The 17,104-nt window shown below is 38.3% G+C and overlaps 1 protein-coding gene across 2 annotated transcripts in view; it reads left to right on the top strand.

Annotated features, from left to right (window-relative positions):
• The window catches only part of NLK (nemo like kinase), a 119,872-nt gene that overhangs the window by 76,695 nt on the left and 26,073 nt on the right, over positions 1-17,104 (top strand). For both annotated transcript variants that reach the window (XM_034420766.3, XM_034420767.3), the window contains exon 3: positions 3,666-3,721. In XM_034420766.3, coding sequence (XP_034276657.1) covers positions 3,666-3,721 — 56 coding nt within the window. The remainder of the gene's footprint in view (positions 1-3,665; positions 3,722-17,104) is intronic.

Raw genomic sequence — 17,104 nt, 5'->3', positions numbered from 1 at the left:
ACAGAACACTGTCACACGGAACACTGTGTCTAGAAGAAGGCATTTGTTCCAGTCTTGGTTTATTACCTGTACAAGTTTATACAATTTGGCTTTTGTGGTTTTAACTTGGCAATGAATTTGTGTTTTGTATTTTGTTAAATAAATGTTTTACATTAGTTCTAAAGATGTTGGTTTCTTAAAAGAAACAAATATAATTCCTTCTGGTCAAGTTCTGTTCAGTACTCAATTATCTTTTAATCTCTGTATTTGTCTGTTGATTTTTCAAGAATAGGATTTGAGTAATCTGGAATGCTGCCTATCAATTCTGATAAATTGACACAGAAATTTAAAAAATAAGCAGACTGAGAAACATGATAGGATCATGATGCTTGTATCACATGCATTTTTGGTAAATAAAAAATGACCATGTTCTTCTGAACGAGGAAGATTTAGGGGTTTTGTAAGAAGTACCAAGGTAATTCAGTAATATGTTATATGGCTATTTTGTGGTAAAAGTCACCAAAGTATCCTAATATCATTTTAAGAAACCAACTATGATATATTCTAAATAAGGAAAAATCTTTCTTTGTAAAATAGAACTAAAATACAGCTAGTGATTTTACTTGATTGGACTTTGACAAGGTTAGTGAATATTTAAGTGCAAGACTTAGAGTTCTGGGTTGGCCTGCTTTAGAATCAGAACAGATAATGGGAAAATACTTATAACGGACAAGTATTATTTGTGAATGCTTTTCAAGTGGCTAACCCTAAATAGCAAGAGTAGTAACAGTTTAGACTTATATACCGCCCCATAGTGCTTTACAGCCCTATCTTACAGAGTCAGCATATTGCCCCCAATAATCTGGGTCTTTGGAATGATGGAAGGCTAAGTCAACTTTGAGCCAGTCAGGATCGAACTCCAGGCTGTAGGCAGAATTAGCCTGCCATGCTGTATTCTAACCACTGTAACACCACAGAATAGTAAGTCCAACATGCCCCCCCCAAATAAAATAATAATATAGGTGACTTTTGAGTTAATACTGTAATTGAACCTGGTAATTACAGTTGCAAGTCGTGACAGTCATAAAACAGATCATTACACCACTGAGCCCAATTTTACTACTATTGTATATGTACCAGTATGTATGTTTGAAAACACACTCCAGAATTCATTACTCCTACTTTATTATTATGCTTTCTCTCATTTTCTCTCCTTTCTTTGGGAATTTCATCTAGACTTCATGCCATTTCATTTCTTTTTAAAACTAATCAGTCATGTAGTGGTCATCACTTTAATGACAGCCATCACTTAAGACAGCCAGTGTAAATATGGAATCTATGTTCTGTTAGGGCAGATGCTAACAGGTAAACACAGATGTTACAACTATCAATAAGAAAGCCTACCATAAATAGACATAGTTTGTAGAGATAGCAACATTGTCAAAACCAACTATAAACTCCAGCTGGTGGAAAACCAGGTAGTTATAGGTGAAGCAACCCAATAAAACAGATCAACCATATACAAATTGAAATGTAAAAGGTGCAGTGATTTAAGACACAATGTCTTGAGAAATTAAATATATGTACTGCAGCCACTGGAATCAAACACACTTATTTCTGCCAAATTAAAAAAGATTTTCTTTGCTGCATACGCTTTCCTAGTAAGGATTTCCTCCACTTTGCAGAGAGAGGTTAAGCCAGAATATCTGTTCTTCTTATTTATAACCTTGTAATAAGTGGCATATTTTAATAAGTGGAATATAACCTTGTAATAAGTGGGATACATTTTGGTATGAGTGTCAAAAAGGCAACCTGGTATTCTATATGTGTTTTAGACTACTGTTTCCTTAACTATTCTTCCAGCTTGTAACTCACCAGAAAACTCCTTCTATGAATTCCCTAGGAAAAAAATCATTACAATAGATTTCAACCAGTCAATCTGAATCTCCTGATTAGGAAACTTCTTATTCCTTCTGCTAAGCCCAGCCATAAGAAAGAAAACATAAGAAAGAAATTTTGGATCTTTCTGCCCCAAATCTAGAAATAATTTTTAAAAAGCCGTGCCAATGCCGAAACACAATTTTTTTTTAAGCAATGGATGTCAGATCTCTAAATATCAGCAAGTTATTATTGAGAAACAGGAATGCCTGAAAAACAAGGGAAAGCACCAATGAATCCAGAATTCCAAATGTAATCAAGAATTCCAAATATAATCAGTACAATTAGTTACTTATTATCTACTTCAATATAATACAGGATTTCAGCAATATTCAGAGATGATTGCAAGAGGGACAGTTGGAATGACATCATGGCTAGGCAGTCCCCTCTTTTTGAGCACTATCCTGCGTTTACCAAATAAGGAGGATAACTGAAAGCTTGCTGTTCCAGATGTGTTTCTTTGACCAATCAAGCAAAATGTTCTATCTCTCATATACATAGTCTAACCAGCAATTGGAGATTTCTTTAGCAGCTGACTCTATCTTCCTAATGACAGGTTTTGATTAATTTTCACGAGTGCTGTAATATAAAAAAAATGTGAGGCAGTTGAAATTCAAGAAATTCAAAAATGAATTCTGCCTGTTCAGGTTTTTTCAGTATGGAGTGGATGTACCTAATGTTTGATGTGGCACTTTCGTATCATACCAGAAACACAAAAATTGTCCCAGTATACTATTGTCCATGTTGCCTCACGTTCTTTTTTGTATTATAGCACTACAGTAATTAAAATTAATCAAAAGGGATGCAAAACATCAGATTGCCTACTCATTGATCAGACTGTCAATTCTGGAGCTGATTTTGTTGATTCATGAGATACAGTTATTAATGCCGGCTGTGTTTCCCAGTGTGTCTCTGAGACCAATTCAAAAGGATGGTTCTAATTTTTAAAGCCTTAAATCATTTTATTTCAAATTATTTTAAGAAACCATTATTACTTGTAACCTATATTTTTTCAACACAGAAATGTCTAAGGTGTTGTCATGGTTAGTTAAATGAATAAACAAATTATGGTGGCCAATAAATGTTATAAATAAATAAATAGAGGTGGAGTTTAACCTGAATTGTTCTGAGGGCTTATCCAAAACCTTCTCTGAAAGTTAACTATGTTTTTATTTTGCTTCAGCAGTCTTCGATCTTGTGCATTCAACTGAGCATTTCATTTGAAAAAGTGTATTTATTATATTAGATAATACATTTGATAATACATGATAATACATCTAACCCTGGGCGTCCTAGACATAAACTGTTTCAAATTCTACCCTCAAAACGACGCTATAGAGCACTGCACACCCAGAACAACTAGACAAAAGAACAGTTTTTTCCAGAACGCCATCACTCTGCTAAACAAGTAATTCCCTCAACACTGTTAAACTATTCACTAAGTCTGCATTACTATTATTATTAATCTTCTCATTGTTCCTATCATCCATCTCCTCCCACTATATTGACTGTTTCCCTATGACTATCATTAAGTGTTGTACCTTATGATTCTTGACGAATGTATCTTTTCTTTTATGTACTCGGAGAGCGTATGCACCAAGACAAATTCCTTGTGTGTCCAATCACACTTGGCCAATAAAAAATTCCATTCCTTCAGTTGCAAACTGAAGATATTTTTCCTTTGTTCATTCATTTCCTTCTGTAAAATGAGGCTTTGGTAATAAATCAGCTTCCATCTTATTTCCTAGGTACTCTCCGCTCTCGACATACTCCAGCCACCACACATTGACTACTTTGAAGAAATGTATCCTAAATGTTAAATAAATGATTTCATTGAGGTAGGTGTAATTAATTCTAGCTCATAAAACTGCCTGCAGATTTTGGACTTTTCCTCTTGAGTTTTAGCATCTGGAAAGGTGATATGGAGGCCAGCTGTAATAGACCATCTAGAAAAACATTGTTAAAAGAACGGGCTTCTAAAAGAAGGAATTGGAGGGCGTGTATAGAAATTTATGGTTATTGTTACAAGAATTTAATATGTCAACCTGCTTCATGGGTAGGCTTCAGGATTTTCTCCCGGATTTATCTTTTAATCATGTAGAGAAAAGTATTTGGAAAATGATTGCAAATTAATGCCTTCCAAAGTGCAAATGCTGATATAGTAATTTGATGTATATGTATAAATGGTGGAGAGGATTGTTACAGGCATATCTTGAAATGTACATTCGTGTTATTTGTTACGCTTAGTGATCCTGTTGTCTCCCATGTAAGGAAGGCTGCCCTACAAAAGAAAATTTCTTTCAATGCCAGAATATACTATTTTTTTTTTTTATTAAATAACAGAGCATGAGGCTGCTACAGCCCTAGCTCTGGACTTTTGTCCAATGGAAATTTTGAAGGATCCTTAAAAAATCCTGTAAAATATAAAAAACTGGGATATTTGTAAGATTAGGATTCAATTTTCATTTATATAATACTAAATTTCTGAAATATATTTCCATGTATTCTCATGTATTCCCATCCTCATTGCAGAAAAACCCTGTGCCCTTGCTTTCTTGTAAATTGCTCCTTTCTTGCTTAGGATAACCTTTGATCTAGATTAGGCGTATGAGAAATAAGCATTCTGTACCTGCCCTTTGCTTATATAAAGCAAAAAAAGCTGTCCTATAGTTTAAATCTGATTGCACTCAAATAAATATATGAAAAAATTCTGCAGTAGGGCAGGAACAATTATAAGGGCTGTGAGGATTGTCCCTCAAAAGTTATAAATGTGCCAGATAGAACAGTTTGAATGTCCTTTTAGTTCAGTGCTGCATTTTACGTTGTTAAAGCATAGGAAATGTATTCTTGTATATATTACTATATATAACAATTTTATACAGGTAGTCCTCAATTTACAGCAGTTCATTTAGTGAATGTTCAAAAAGTGGCCTAGAGGTGGAGCTCTCACCTCACAATCAGGAGGCTGTGAGTTTGATCCTAGGTAGAGGTAGATATTTCTCTCTCTGGGCATTTTGAGAATATATTTGCTGAATATAACTCCGCATTGGCAACAGGAAGGGCATCCGGCCAGTAAACACTCAGTTCCATTCAGTTGCTCAGACTCCACCCCGCAAGGGATTATGGGGTCGTTAAAAGAAGATAATGATGATGATATAGTGAATGTTCAAAGTTACAATAAATTGACTTATGACTGTATTTCACACGTCTGTTGCAGCATCCCCATGGTCACATAATCAAAATTCGAATGCTTGGCATCTTGCTCATATTTATGACAGTTGCAGTGTCTTGGGGTCATGTGGTCACCTGTTGCAACCTTCTGATAAGCAAAGTCAGTGGGGCAGCCTTGTTCACTTAACAGCCGTCTTACTAATTTATCAACTGCGGTGATTCACTTAAGAACTGTGGCAAGAAAGGCTGTAAAATGGCCATAATTCGCTTAACGGTCTCACTTAGCTACAAAAATTTTGGGATCAATTGTGGTTGTAAGTCGAGGACTACCTATATATTGTTCATATGAAATTGTTTTCTCATGCCCATAGCTTCTACATTTCCAGAAATGTTATTTCTCCTCCCCTTTCATTCAAGTACACCTTGTAAGAAATAACTATCTTTGATCTAGAAATGTAAGTACACAGATTAGCTTTAGGGATTTCAGTAGTAGCTCATTTCAGTTCTTCAAAATGCTTCTGCTTTAGATTATGGCCAGGATTATATGAATTCAGTTGGGTTCTAAACTTCCAAGAAGTTTTTGTGGTTTTCTCCCATTTATACTTCTTTCCACTTTTGAGTTGAGAGGATTGATAAAGGCTTCACTGCAACATTAATGTCAAAATATTGATCTGATTTATATTTCATAAATATTCTCAACAGTGTGGTGTAATAATTGAGTAACTGGACCTGGATCATGGAGATCCATGTCCATCCTCAGCCATGGAAGCCCCCTAAGAGATTTTGGAACACCCATTCTGTTTTAATCCCTTGTTATCTCAAGGATGATAGAAAAAATGGAGGACAAATGTTATGAATACTGTCTTGTGCTTTTGGGAAAAAATATGTAAGTCATGAGACAAGTGAAATAATAAATATTAATTCTTTTTAAACTGGCCACAAGAAATTCACAACCAGCCATAGTTTGCTAAATTGCAACTAACTATTTAATTCTTAAGTCTTAAAACTGAAGTTTTAAAAAGCTGTTGGCATAATATAAATATTATATAACATAAAAGACTTATGAGTATCTAGTATTGAAGACTCTGCACTTTGATTCAATCTTCAGTTCTAGTTAAAGTGTGTCTAAGAACAGCTATGTAGCAGGCAGGCAATTAATTAATCATCAGGTGTTATCATTAAATAACTTTTTATTTGTTGGTGTTCATTCAAAATGTTTTAATGTAGAAATGAGCAATACTAGTTCTTTAGCAAATAGATTTAACAAATAGATTTAAGGAATTAGATCTGATAGACAGAGTGCCTGAAGAACTATGGATGGAGCTTCGCAACATTGTACAAGAGGTAGCAACTAAAACTAATCCCAAAGAAAAAGAAAGGCAAGAAAGCAAAATGGTTGTCTGAGGAAGCTTTGCAAATAGCTGAAGAAAGAAGGGAAGCGAAAGGCAAGGGAGAAAGAGAAAGATACACCCAGTTGAATGCAGAATTCCAGAGAATAGCTAGAAGAGATAAGAATGCCTTTTTAAATGAACAGTGCAAAGAAATAGAAGAAAACAATAGAGTAGGGAGGACCAGAGATCTCTTCAAGAAAATTGGAGATATGAAGGGAGCGTTTCATGCAAAGATGGGCATGATAAAGGACCAAAATGGCAGGGACCTAAAAGAAGCAGAAGAGATTAAGAAGAGGTGGCAAAATTACACAGAAGAACTATATAAGAAGGAACTTAACATCCCTGATAACCACGATGGGGTGGTCACTGACTTCGAGTCAGACATCCTAGAATGTGAAGTCAAATGGACCTTAGGAAATCTGAGCAACAACAAAGCGAGGAGACAGTATTCCAACTGAGCTATTCAAAATCTTAAAAGATGATGCAGTAAAAGTGCTACACTCAATTTGCCAGCAAATTTGGAAAACTCAACACTGGCCACAGGATTGGAAAAGGTCAGTTTTCATTCCAATTCCAAAGAAAGGCAATGCCAAAGAATGTTCAAATTATCGCATCATTGCACTCATTTCATATGCTAGTAAGGTTATGCTTAAAATCCTACAAGCTAGGCTCCAGTAGTATGTGGATCGAGAACTACCAGAAGTACAGGCAGGATTTCAAAGAGACAAAGGAACTAAAGATCAAATTGCCAATATACCCTGGATCATGGAGAAAGCTAGGGAGTTCCAGAAAAACATCTCCTACTGCTTCACTGACTATGCTAAAGCCTTTGATTGTGTGGATCACAGCAAATTGTGGCAAGTTCTTAAAGAGATGGGAGTACCAGACCATCTTACTTGTCTCTTGAGAAACCTATATGCAGGTCAAGAAGCAACAGTGAGAACTGGACATGGAACCACTGATTGGTTCAAAATTGGGAAAGGAGTCCTGCAAGGCTATATACTGTTGCCCTGCCTACTTAACTTATATGCAGAGCACTTCATGAGAAAGGCGGAATTAGATTTCTGGGAGATTTCAAAAGTTGGAATTAAGATTTCTGGGAGAAATATCAACAACCTCAGATCTGCAGATGATACCACTCTAATGGCAGAAAGCAAAGAGAAACTAAAGAGCCTCTTGATGCGGGTGAAGAAGGAGAATGCAAAAGTTGGCTTGAAACTCAACATTAAGAAAACTAAGATCATGGCATCCGTCCCTCTCAATTCCTGGGAAATAGATGGGGAAGAAATGGAGGTAGTGACAGATTTTATTTTCCTGGGCTCCAAGATCACCACAGATGGGGACTGCAGCCAAGAAATTAAAAAATGCTTGCTCCTGGGGAGGAAAGCTATGGCAAATCTAGACAGCGTACTAAAAAGCAGAGACATCACCCTGCCAACAAAAGTGCGTATAGTCAAGGCTATGGTTTTCCCTGTTGCAATGTATGGCTGTGAAAGTTGGACCATAAGGAAGGCTGAGCACCAAAGAATTGAGGCCTTTGAACTCTGGTGCTGGAGAAGACTCCTGCGAGTCCCTTGGACTGCAAGGCCATCAAACCGGTCAGTCCTAGAGGAGATCAACCCTGACTGCTCTTTAGAAGGCCAGATCCTGAAGATGAAACTGAAATACTTTGGCCACCTAATGAGAAGGAAGGACTCCCTGGAGAAGAGCCTAATGCTGGGAAAGATTGAGGGCAAAAGAAGACAGAGAACGAGGTGGCTGGATGGAGTCACTGAAGCAGTCGGCGTGAGTTTAAATGGACTCCAGGGGATGGTAGAGGACAGGAAGGCCTGGAGGAACGTTGTCCATGGGGTCACGATAGGTCGGACATGACTTCTCAACTGACAACAACAAGAAGTTCTTTAGCTTTTCTTCCTTTTTAAAAACCCTAGCATATTAGTTAATCTGAACTTGCTATTATTTCTTTTTATGCATTTCAGATCTACGGCTAGACCACCCAACCAAGGACAGTGATTTAAATAAGATTTGTTTTGTTCCTTTTAGGAAGTTTATCAGCTTAAAAATCTAAATGACAACAGCCAGCTTATTTTCATCCAGTTAATCATCTGCTATATTTAGAGCTAATTTAAAATGTTAACATAGATGATTGCTGAAAAAAATGTTTGGAAAGTCTTTGTGTCTTATTTGAGGAAAAATTAAGAATAGACAAAATAATTTTTAACCAGTGCTCCTTTCTTTTTTTCAGAAACACTTTGCTAAGAATCATTTTAGAGCAAAATAAAAGTTTTGAAAAAAGTTTCTAAAAATTTGAAGACTCAGTGACAAAATGCCACCTGGCTAGATTGGTGCTCTCTGTCTTTCTAGATTCTGGAGGTAAATTTAAAAAGAAAGATGGGGGGGGGAAAGAGATTTATCCTCATTTTAATCTGAACTTTATTTACTTTTAAAGCATTATGAACTCAGCAATTTCACTTCTCCCAATTATGTAATACATATCTGCATTGGAAAAGGTATATGCAAAAATAGATCAGGAAAATAATGCTCAAAAGGAAAATTGATTTCTAAAAACAAAAGTGATGTACATATAAAAATATTTAGATAAAGGTTCCAAAAAATAGAGTCCAAGGTTTATATGACATATAAAAAATAATTAGAAATGAAAGGAACCAAAGTTAAGACTAAAAAATTGTTTTTCCTGGTTTACTGAATATACTGCAGTGCTTTTTTTTAATTGGAAAAAACAACTTCTGTATTTGATAGACATTTGGAGACCCCCCCCTTCCTCCTGAAGGAAGTTGTACAAGTGGGTGGTGCGATAACTCAGCGGTTAAAGCACTGAGCTTGTCAGCTAGAAAGCTGACAGCCCCGATTCATGACCTGAGCATTGTGCGGCGGGGTGAACTTTGCCCAGCTCCTGTCCATCTAGCAGTTCAAAAGCATGCAAATGTGAATAGGTACACTTCAGTGGGGAGGCAACAGTGCTCCACAAAGTCATGCTAGGCACCTGATTGCAGAAATGTGTCTTCAAACAGCCTGGCTCCTGGCCTCGAAATAGAGATAAGCACCATCCCCTATAGTCACCAACGACTAGCGGAATAAAATCCACTTTCCTTTCTTTCTGTTTATTGCCATCATAAATATGATGTCCATATGTATAGTTTAATTACAGTGTAGCAGTCCCCAGAGCTTGAAAACCTCTAATACATACAACTGCTGAGCTATTTTGATCTCTATCATTGTAATGTAGCTTCCTGTGATCCTATCTTGCCCAAAGAATGGTAGAAATGTCACACTGAAAGAAAAAACAACAACAAAGAGAGACAGAGGCCGAAATTTCCTATTAAAAGGAATATGAAATGTCTTGTTTGTTGGATCCAATTGCTTTTTTATGTTGATGCTCTTCTCATAATTGTAGATTTGCTTCTCAGGAGCTTTATAAAATTGTGTACAAGCTCCACAAAATGGCTAGCCCCACTTAAATTTTTGCCTAAGGCAAACAAATAAAGCCGATGCTGTCACAAATGTTTGCCTATTGAGTATTGTGTTGTATAAGGACTTTTTTTTAATGGAAGGAAAGAGGCAGCCAGCTGAAAATAATTTCATAGGGACACTGACATTTTTATGACTTTTTACTATTCATATCATTGAACTGAACTGACAGAAAAAACCACTGCCATTGATATAAAACTGTTTCCCCCGTCATTAACATGCAGTAATCGATTGAGTTTGAATCTTTGCAAACACAAATTTCACGACCATAATTGGGACCAGCAACTTGGTCATTAAGTGAAGTGGTACCGGTAGCTACATGAAACTGGCTTTGTGCTTATTATTTTACTTCAGCTCTCCTTTGCAGTATAGACCTGCAAAGGTCAAAAAGGTGAGGATGGGCCACAAAGTTATTTTTTCAATACCACTGTTAGCTACAAACAGTCACTAAATGAGGCAGTTGCTAAACAGGGACTTACAGAGGTGCTAGGGAGATGACATGGGGGCTTTGTAGTTGATTCCCCAGTGGGGGAAGCAAGGAGACGGAAGGAAAGTATTGATACAAGCAATTGAAGTGGTACATTTACAGGGAGGCTTGAGAAGGTGTCAGGAAAATTTGTCTGGAGAAACAGCAAGTAGAAGTGTAGGTGGGGGAGACAACATGAGTACAATAGGAACTGTATGCATGTACATGACAGCTTACTGGAAACTAAAGAGGAGTTGTAAGCTGGGTCCTTCAGTATGTAATCAGAGGGACCCAGTTTACCAGAGACTAGGTCAAGAATGTATCATGGACTTATTGTAAGGAAATTCTCTGAAGGGTAGAATTTGGGCTCAGTTGTTCTGTTGGTAGCTAGCATAGTAACTGAGGTATTCTTATAATACACTGTTAGTCTATTCTGCCTCCCTTTTTAGGTAGAAAGTGGTAAAGCTTGATTTCCAGGAGCTTGAACAGGGTTTTTACAGAACCTGGTGCCCAGTGATCTGGAACCAATATTTATTTCAAGAAGTAAATGGTTGTAAATTTAAATTAATGCATACATGTATATAAAAGAGATGTAGATAGGAAAATACATCTAAAAATTTAACTTTCCGAATCTGATCAAAACTGGAGAATGAGCCCCTTGCAATATTTTTTAAAATGTAACCACTAAAATGCTGTAGTGGTAAATTTTTGAGCTCGGCTAGTGACCATACAACAAGATATGAATGAAAATAAATAAACATGCTTGAAAAATTAGCATGGCTAAAATAATATTGTCTGAAAGTGAATCTTAATTAGCCAGGCTGACAGCTTCTGGGAGAAAAAAGGAAGATGTAATACTGAAAAGTATGTTTGCATAAAAGCCAGGTTTCACAACTGTGCTGTATGTGCAGCTATTGATATCTTGATATGTTTTTTGCTTTTGAAACTTTTATGCAAAGCTTTGAATTAACGCACAACTCCATTTATATTAATGCATGATATGCATGATATGAAGTGATATTTTTACACATTTCTCCTGTCTCAGGAAACCCCTTAATTCCATTGCAAAGGCTCTAGCAATTTATCCTTCCATGGTTGTGGAAGCTAGTTCTGTATTTTTATTTTCATTTCTCCTATTGCTCTTGAGTTTATCCACTTCTACAGTCATCTTCTATTTACCTTAGATTTCTACCCCACTTTTTCTCCAGGAATTCAAGGCCTCCTCTGTTTTCTTCCCAATGATAACTCTGCCAAACAGATCAAGGTAGAGAAAATAACCATCCAAAGTTAACCAGTGAATGTTTGTGACTGAGAGTACTGAAGGCTGGGCCTTCAACCTGTTCTTAGTCCCAAACCTTTAACTCTGCACCACCTTGGCTCTCAATCCCCAAAAGTGGAGTACAATCGTTTTCTTCTTTTACATTTAAGAGGATGTGGCGAGGTCTGTACAAGATTCCCAAGTAGGTAATTGAAGTGCCAATAAAACCTAAATTTTATATCATTTTGTTTACATATTCATCGAACTAAAGTTAAATACATTTGATTTGATTACTCTTTAGTTGAATGTCCCAAAGGTGCTTTTTCAGGAGGCAACTGGACTTCCTTTGTTTTTTCTTTTGAAGATGTTTCGCTTCTTATCCAAGAAGCTTCCTCAGCTCTGACAGGATAGTCAGAGCTGAAGAAGCTTCTTGGATGACAAGAGAAACGTCTTCAAAAGAAAAAACAAGAAAGTCCAGTTGCCTCCTGAAAAAGCACCTTTCAGACAAGCATGACCTGGATGACTGAGAATCTCTACAGATCTTTAGTTGTATTATGTTCCTCTGTTGTCATTTAGAAATAACAATTTGATAGCAACTTTTAGAAATCGCTAAGGCCATGATGGCAAACCTATGGCATGCGTGCCACAGGTGGCATGTGGAGCCATATTGGTGAGCATGTGAGCTCAGCTCCCCATCTGATTTTCGGGCCTTCTGGGCCCACTGGAAGTAGGGAAACAGGCTGTTTCCAGCCTCCGGAGGGCCTGGGGGGGGGAAGGCCTGTTTTTTGCTCTCCCCAGACTCCAGAAGCGTTCTAGGAGCCTGGGGAGGGCGAAAACAGCCTTCCCCACCCCCCCGGAGGCCGGAAAGGACCCATTTGCCAACTTCTGAAGTCAGAGAGAGCTCCTAGAGAGGCTCTGGAGCCTGGGGAGAACAAAAAACGGCCTTCCCCATCCACCCACCCCGAGGCCCTCCAGAGGCTGGAAACAGCCTGTTTCCCTACTTCCGGTGGGACCAGAAGGCCCGAAAATCAGCTGAGCTTGCGTGCCCACCGATATGGCTCCGTGTGCCATAGGTTCGCCATCACAGCTCTAAGGGCTTCTCCCAAGGCTTTCAGGGGCTGAATATCACTGGGGCTTCAGACTACTTTAAACTATTTTGATTAAGTTGGAGATTTTTAATTTCTTAATTTGGAATCAGTTTGTTTATTTATTTATTGGTTCGATTTATATGCCACCCTTTTCCGGAGACTCAGGGCAGCTTACAATGCGTTAAGCAATAGCCGTCATTCTTTTGTATATATCTGCTTAGTAGGGCTTTTGCCCCCCCCCCCAAAAGGGGTGTTCTTTTTTATACAAAGTCAGTTTATTGCCCCCACAAACCGGGTCCTCATTTTACCTACCTCGAAAGGATGGAAGGCTGAGTCAATCTTGAGCCTGGTGAGATTTGAACTTGCAGTAATTGCAGGCAGCTGGTGTTACTTAACAGTGCTTTAGTCTGCTGCGCCACCAAGGCTCTGTTTATACATAATACTATTTTTATTGACTGTATGCCTACACTTGGGAAAAGAAAGTCGAGGATAAACTTTGCTCATATACTTCTGAGTTAATTTAGAATCAACTCAGAAGGGAGGGCTGGGTGTCATTGTAATTGTATGTGCATCTGTGGAAAAGTGTGTTAAATAATTAAAAGTAGCAGTATTAATTGTACTTTCACATACTCCCATAAAGTCTTAAGACTGCTTATGTGATCTTTCAGTACAGCCTCCAAGCTACTGTTGAAAAACTGGTACAAGCCTTGGCCTAGCAAAAGTTGTGCCCCCTGTTACAGAGCTCATTTAAAGATCTGAGCTGTTCTTTGGGAAAAGGCATGATATGAAGTGATACTTTGTGGTTTCTGATACTTTCTGTTTTATAAACAGAAATCAACTGGATAACACATGTTCTAATGATGAGCAGAGATATTGTCCCACCGAGGATTCCATGTAGCTTGTCTGATTCCTCACATCGATATTCTTAAAATTGCCTGAATCGTATCATTTCTGAGTTTCACATAAATAGCACACAGTGATATAGTTAAGCCCAGTAATAACCCAATCGCCAGGATAATACCATAATCCTGAGCTTTTTGCCTAGTGAGCAGTGCATTTACGCTCGGATGTTTATGCAAGTTGTTTATGCTCATATGGCTTTTTTAGAATTATTTGTGTTTTTTAAAGATTTAAAGTCATCCTGAGGTGACTAATCAAAAGCCCAAGCCCAAGTAGTAGTAGTATTCTTAGTAGTAATTCTTATGTAGTGTGCACTTACTTCTAAGTGCAGAACATGCAAAAGAATAAAATACAACACAACTGAAACCAGCACCAGCAATAAAACAACATACAGGTAGTCCTCAACTATGATCAGAAATTCCATTGCTAAGCAACAGTTGTTAAGTGATGCAGTTGTAAAGTGTGATGTCTTATGACTGCCCTGTTTAGGCAGTCCCAGCTGAGTTGCCAGATCGTCAGAGGCTTCTAAAAGCATTTTTTTCTGCAACCTCTTAAGGTTGTAGAAAAAATGCTTTTAAAAGAAAAAAAAAAAGTTGGCCACGCCCACCCAGTCACATTACCACCCACCACCAAGCCACGCCCACAGAACCGGTAGTAACAAATTTTAGATTTCACCCCTGCTTGGTTGCCATTTGGGATCTTGTACCAGCTTCCCCATTGACCGCTTGTCAAAAGCCAGAAGCAAATGTTGCAAAAAGTGATCATGTAACCGTGGAAACATTGCAATGGCCCACCTTTGAGGACCGGTCCTACAGTAGATTTCACTCAGAGTACGTTCAAACAATCGCTGAACAAGTAGTAGTTAAGCAAGGGCCACCCGTACAAATTTGAACAAAATGCAACAACCCACAGCTAATGGACTTCATAATGCCAGGGTTGGCTAAAAAATATAGAGAGGAATCTTTTATCTTCTTGACCATTCTTTAATTTTGCCTCTGTTTTCCTGATATATGTTCATTATGTACCAAAATTTAATCAATAAGGAAAAATGTTAACCATATTACAACTGAACTGAAACCCAGACATCAAGCCCAACTGAATATTTTGGAGTTTGTGTTGCTGTGAATCTGCATAAATAAACACATGTGCAGTGAGCAAACCAGAATTTTGAAAATCCAGCTACTTATTTGTAAAAAAAAACCTGCTTCCCTCCACCCCCCACCCCTCAGGGAGAAACTGTAGCAGATATTTCTGAACTCTTCACTTGCTGCAAAGGTGAAACAATACTTAGACTTGCACTTTTGGTTTGCTTTGTCAGTGTGGCACAGCCCATTGACTTCTATGGCCTCTGACTCAGCACAAATTAAAGGTTTGCTATTGTCCCCTGCTACAGTTGTTCTGAAGTAAATTGCTATTTCGTAGTTCTAATTTTATGCAGCGATTTGCTAATTATTACTGTTAGTATTTTCTACCCAGGAGGTGCTGTTTGGTTTGAAGGAATTGTAACCAGAGCAACCTCACGTGCTCTCTTGCCATGATATGAATTGGAGTTAAGTGTCGAAAGACAGGGCATCCACTGAAACCTGCTTTTTATTATATTGTTTAATTATACTTTTATTGTGGGTAAGATGAGGAGAGAGCTCATCGCCATCTTTGACCTACCCAGATGCCAGCTGATTTAAAATTCTGCTGGAGCTGTGGAGCTCCAAGGAAAGGCTGCTTTTGCTCTTGTTTCTAGGCTCTTGTTAAATTGTCCAGAGACAATCAAAAGATATTTGCTATTCAAGCTAATAGCACCTCTGAGTCCTTCTGAAACACTTTTTTGTAAAGCACAGCAGACCCAGGGCAGTGTAGAGGCCATTCCAGGACCTTATTTCATTTAAGCTGCTTTAGTTGGCATGGCAACTAGTTGAGACATTTGGGAGTTATCTTGTTTGGGACTGAAGCTGGGGAGGATTTAGGTGGGAGAGCCAAACAAGTAAGTTTCATGTGCCATAGTGAAGTACAGACCACTGTACTGCAATCCCTGTCCCAGAAGTAAATGCGGGAGACCCGGATACTTTCATTCTTTCTATGCAAGTTACAAACTTTATATAGTAAAGTCATATAACTTCTAACAAGGAGAGAAGCAACCTAAAACTAACAGTGAGAGCAATCAACCAATGGAATAGCTTGCCTTCAGAAGTTCTGGGTGCTCCATCATTGGAGGATTTCAAAAAGAGACGGGACTGCCATCTATCAGAAATGGTATCGGGTCTCCTGCTTGTTCAAGGGGTTGGACTAGAAGACCTCCAAGGTCCCTTCCGACTCTGTTATCCTATGTTCTAAGTGAAATGGAATAAAGAGGCTTGGGACTCTGTTAGGCAGGCAGCCATATAACTATGAAAAAAAGAATATGATCAGGCCAAAATTGGCATTGGGGAAAAGTTGACAAAAGAACTATCAAGTTTAAAAAATAAGTTAGATCCAGCTGGGGGCTGCAAAGAAAAAGGAAAGTAATAACAGAGTTGGAAGGGACCTTGGAGCTCTTCTAGCCGAACCCCCTGCTCAAGCAGGAGACCCTATACCAGGGTGAAATCCAGCAGGTTCTGACAGGTTCTGGAGAACCGGTAGCAGAAATTTTGAGTAGTTCGGAGAACCGGCAAATACCACCTCTGGCTGACCACAGAGTGGGGTGGGAATGGGGATTTTGCAATATCCTTCTCCTGCCACGCCACCAAGCCATGGCCACCAAGCCACAGCACACCCACCAAGCCATGCCCACAGAACCAGTAGTAAAAAAGTTTGGATTTCACCACTGCCCTATACCATTACAGACAAATGGCTGTCCAGTCTCTTCTTAAAAGCCTCCAGTGATGGAGCATCTAAACTTCTGAAGGCAAGCCGTTCAACTGATTAATTGTTCTCACTGTCAGGAAATTTCTCCTTAGTTCTAGGTTGCTTTTCTCCTTGATTAGTTTTCATCCATTGCTTTTTCTTCTGCCTTCAGGTACTTTGGAGAATAAGTTGACACCCCTCTTCTTTGTGATAGCCCCTCAAATATTGGAACACTGCTGTCTTATCACTCCAGTCCTTCTTTTCATTAGAGTAGACACACCTAATTTCCTGCAACCACTCTTCATATGTTTTAGCCTCTAACCCTCTAACTGCTACTCTTTTCTGCACGCTTTCCAGACTCTCAGCATCTTTTTTTATAATGCGGTGACCAAAACTGGATGCAGTATTCAAAGCGTAGTCTTACTAAGGCTTTATAAAGCAGTATTAATATTTCACATGATTTTGATTCTACCCCTCTGTTAATGCAGCCTAGGATTGCATTGGCTTTTTAAACTGCTGCCTCACACTGCTAGTTCATGGTTACGTGATTGTCTACTAAGACTCCAAGATCCCTCTCACAGTTACTGTTATTGGGCCAAGTTTCACC

The sequence above is a fragment of the Pantherophis guttatus genome, chromosome 1 (assembly GCF_059756535.1).
Source record: "Pantherophis guttatus breed Tessera chromosome 1, ASM5975653v1, whole genome shotgun sequence".
NCBI classification, from domain to species: Eukaryota; Metazoa; Chordata; class Lepidosauria; order Squamata; family Colubridae; genus Pantherophis; species Pantherophis guttatus.
Note: the sequence above shows the minus strand (reverse complement) of the source record. Positions and strands in the feature narration are given on the sequence as shown.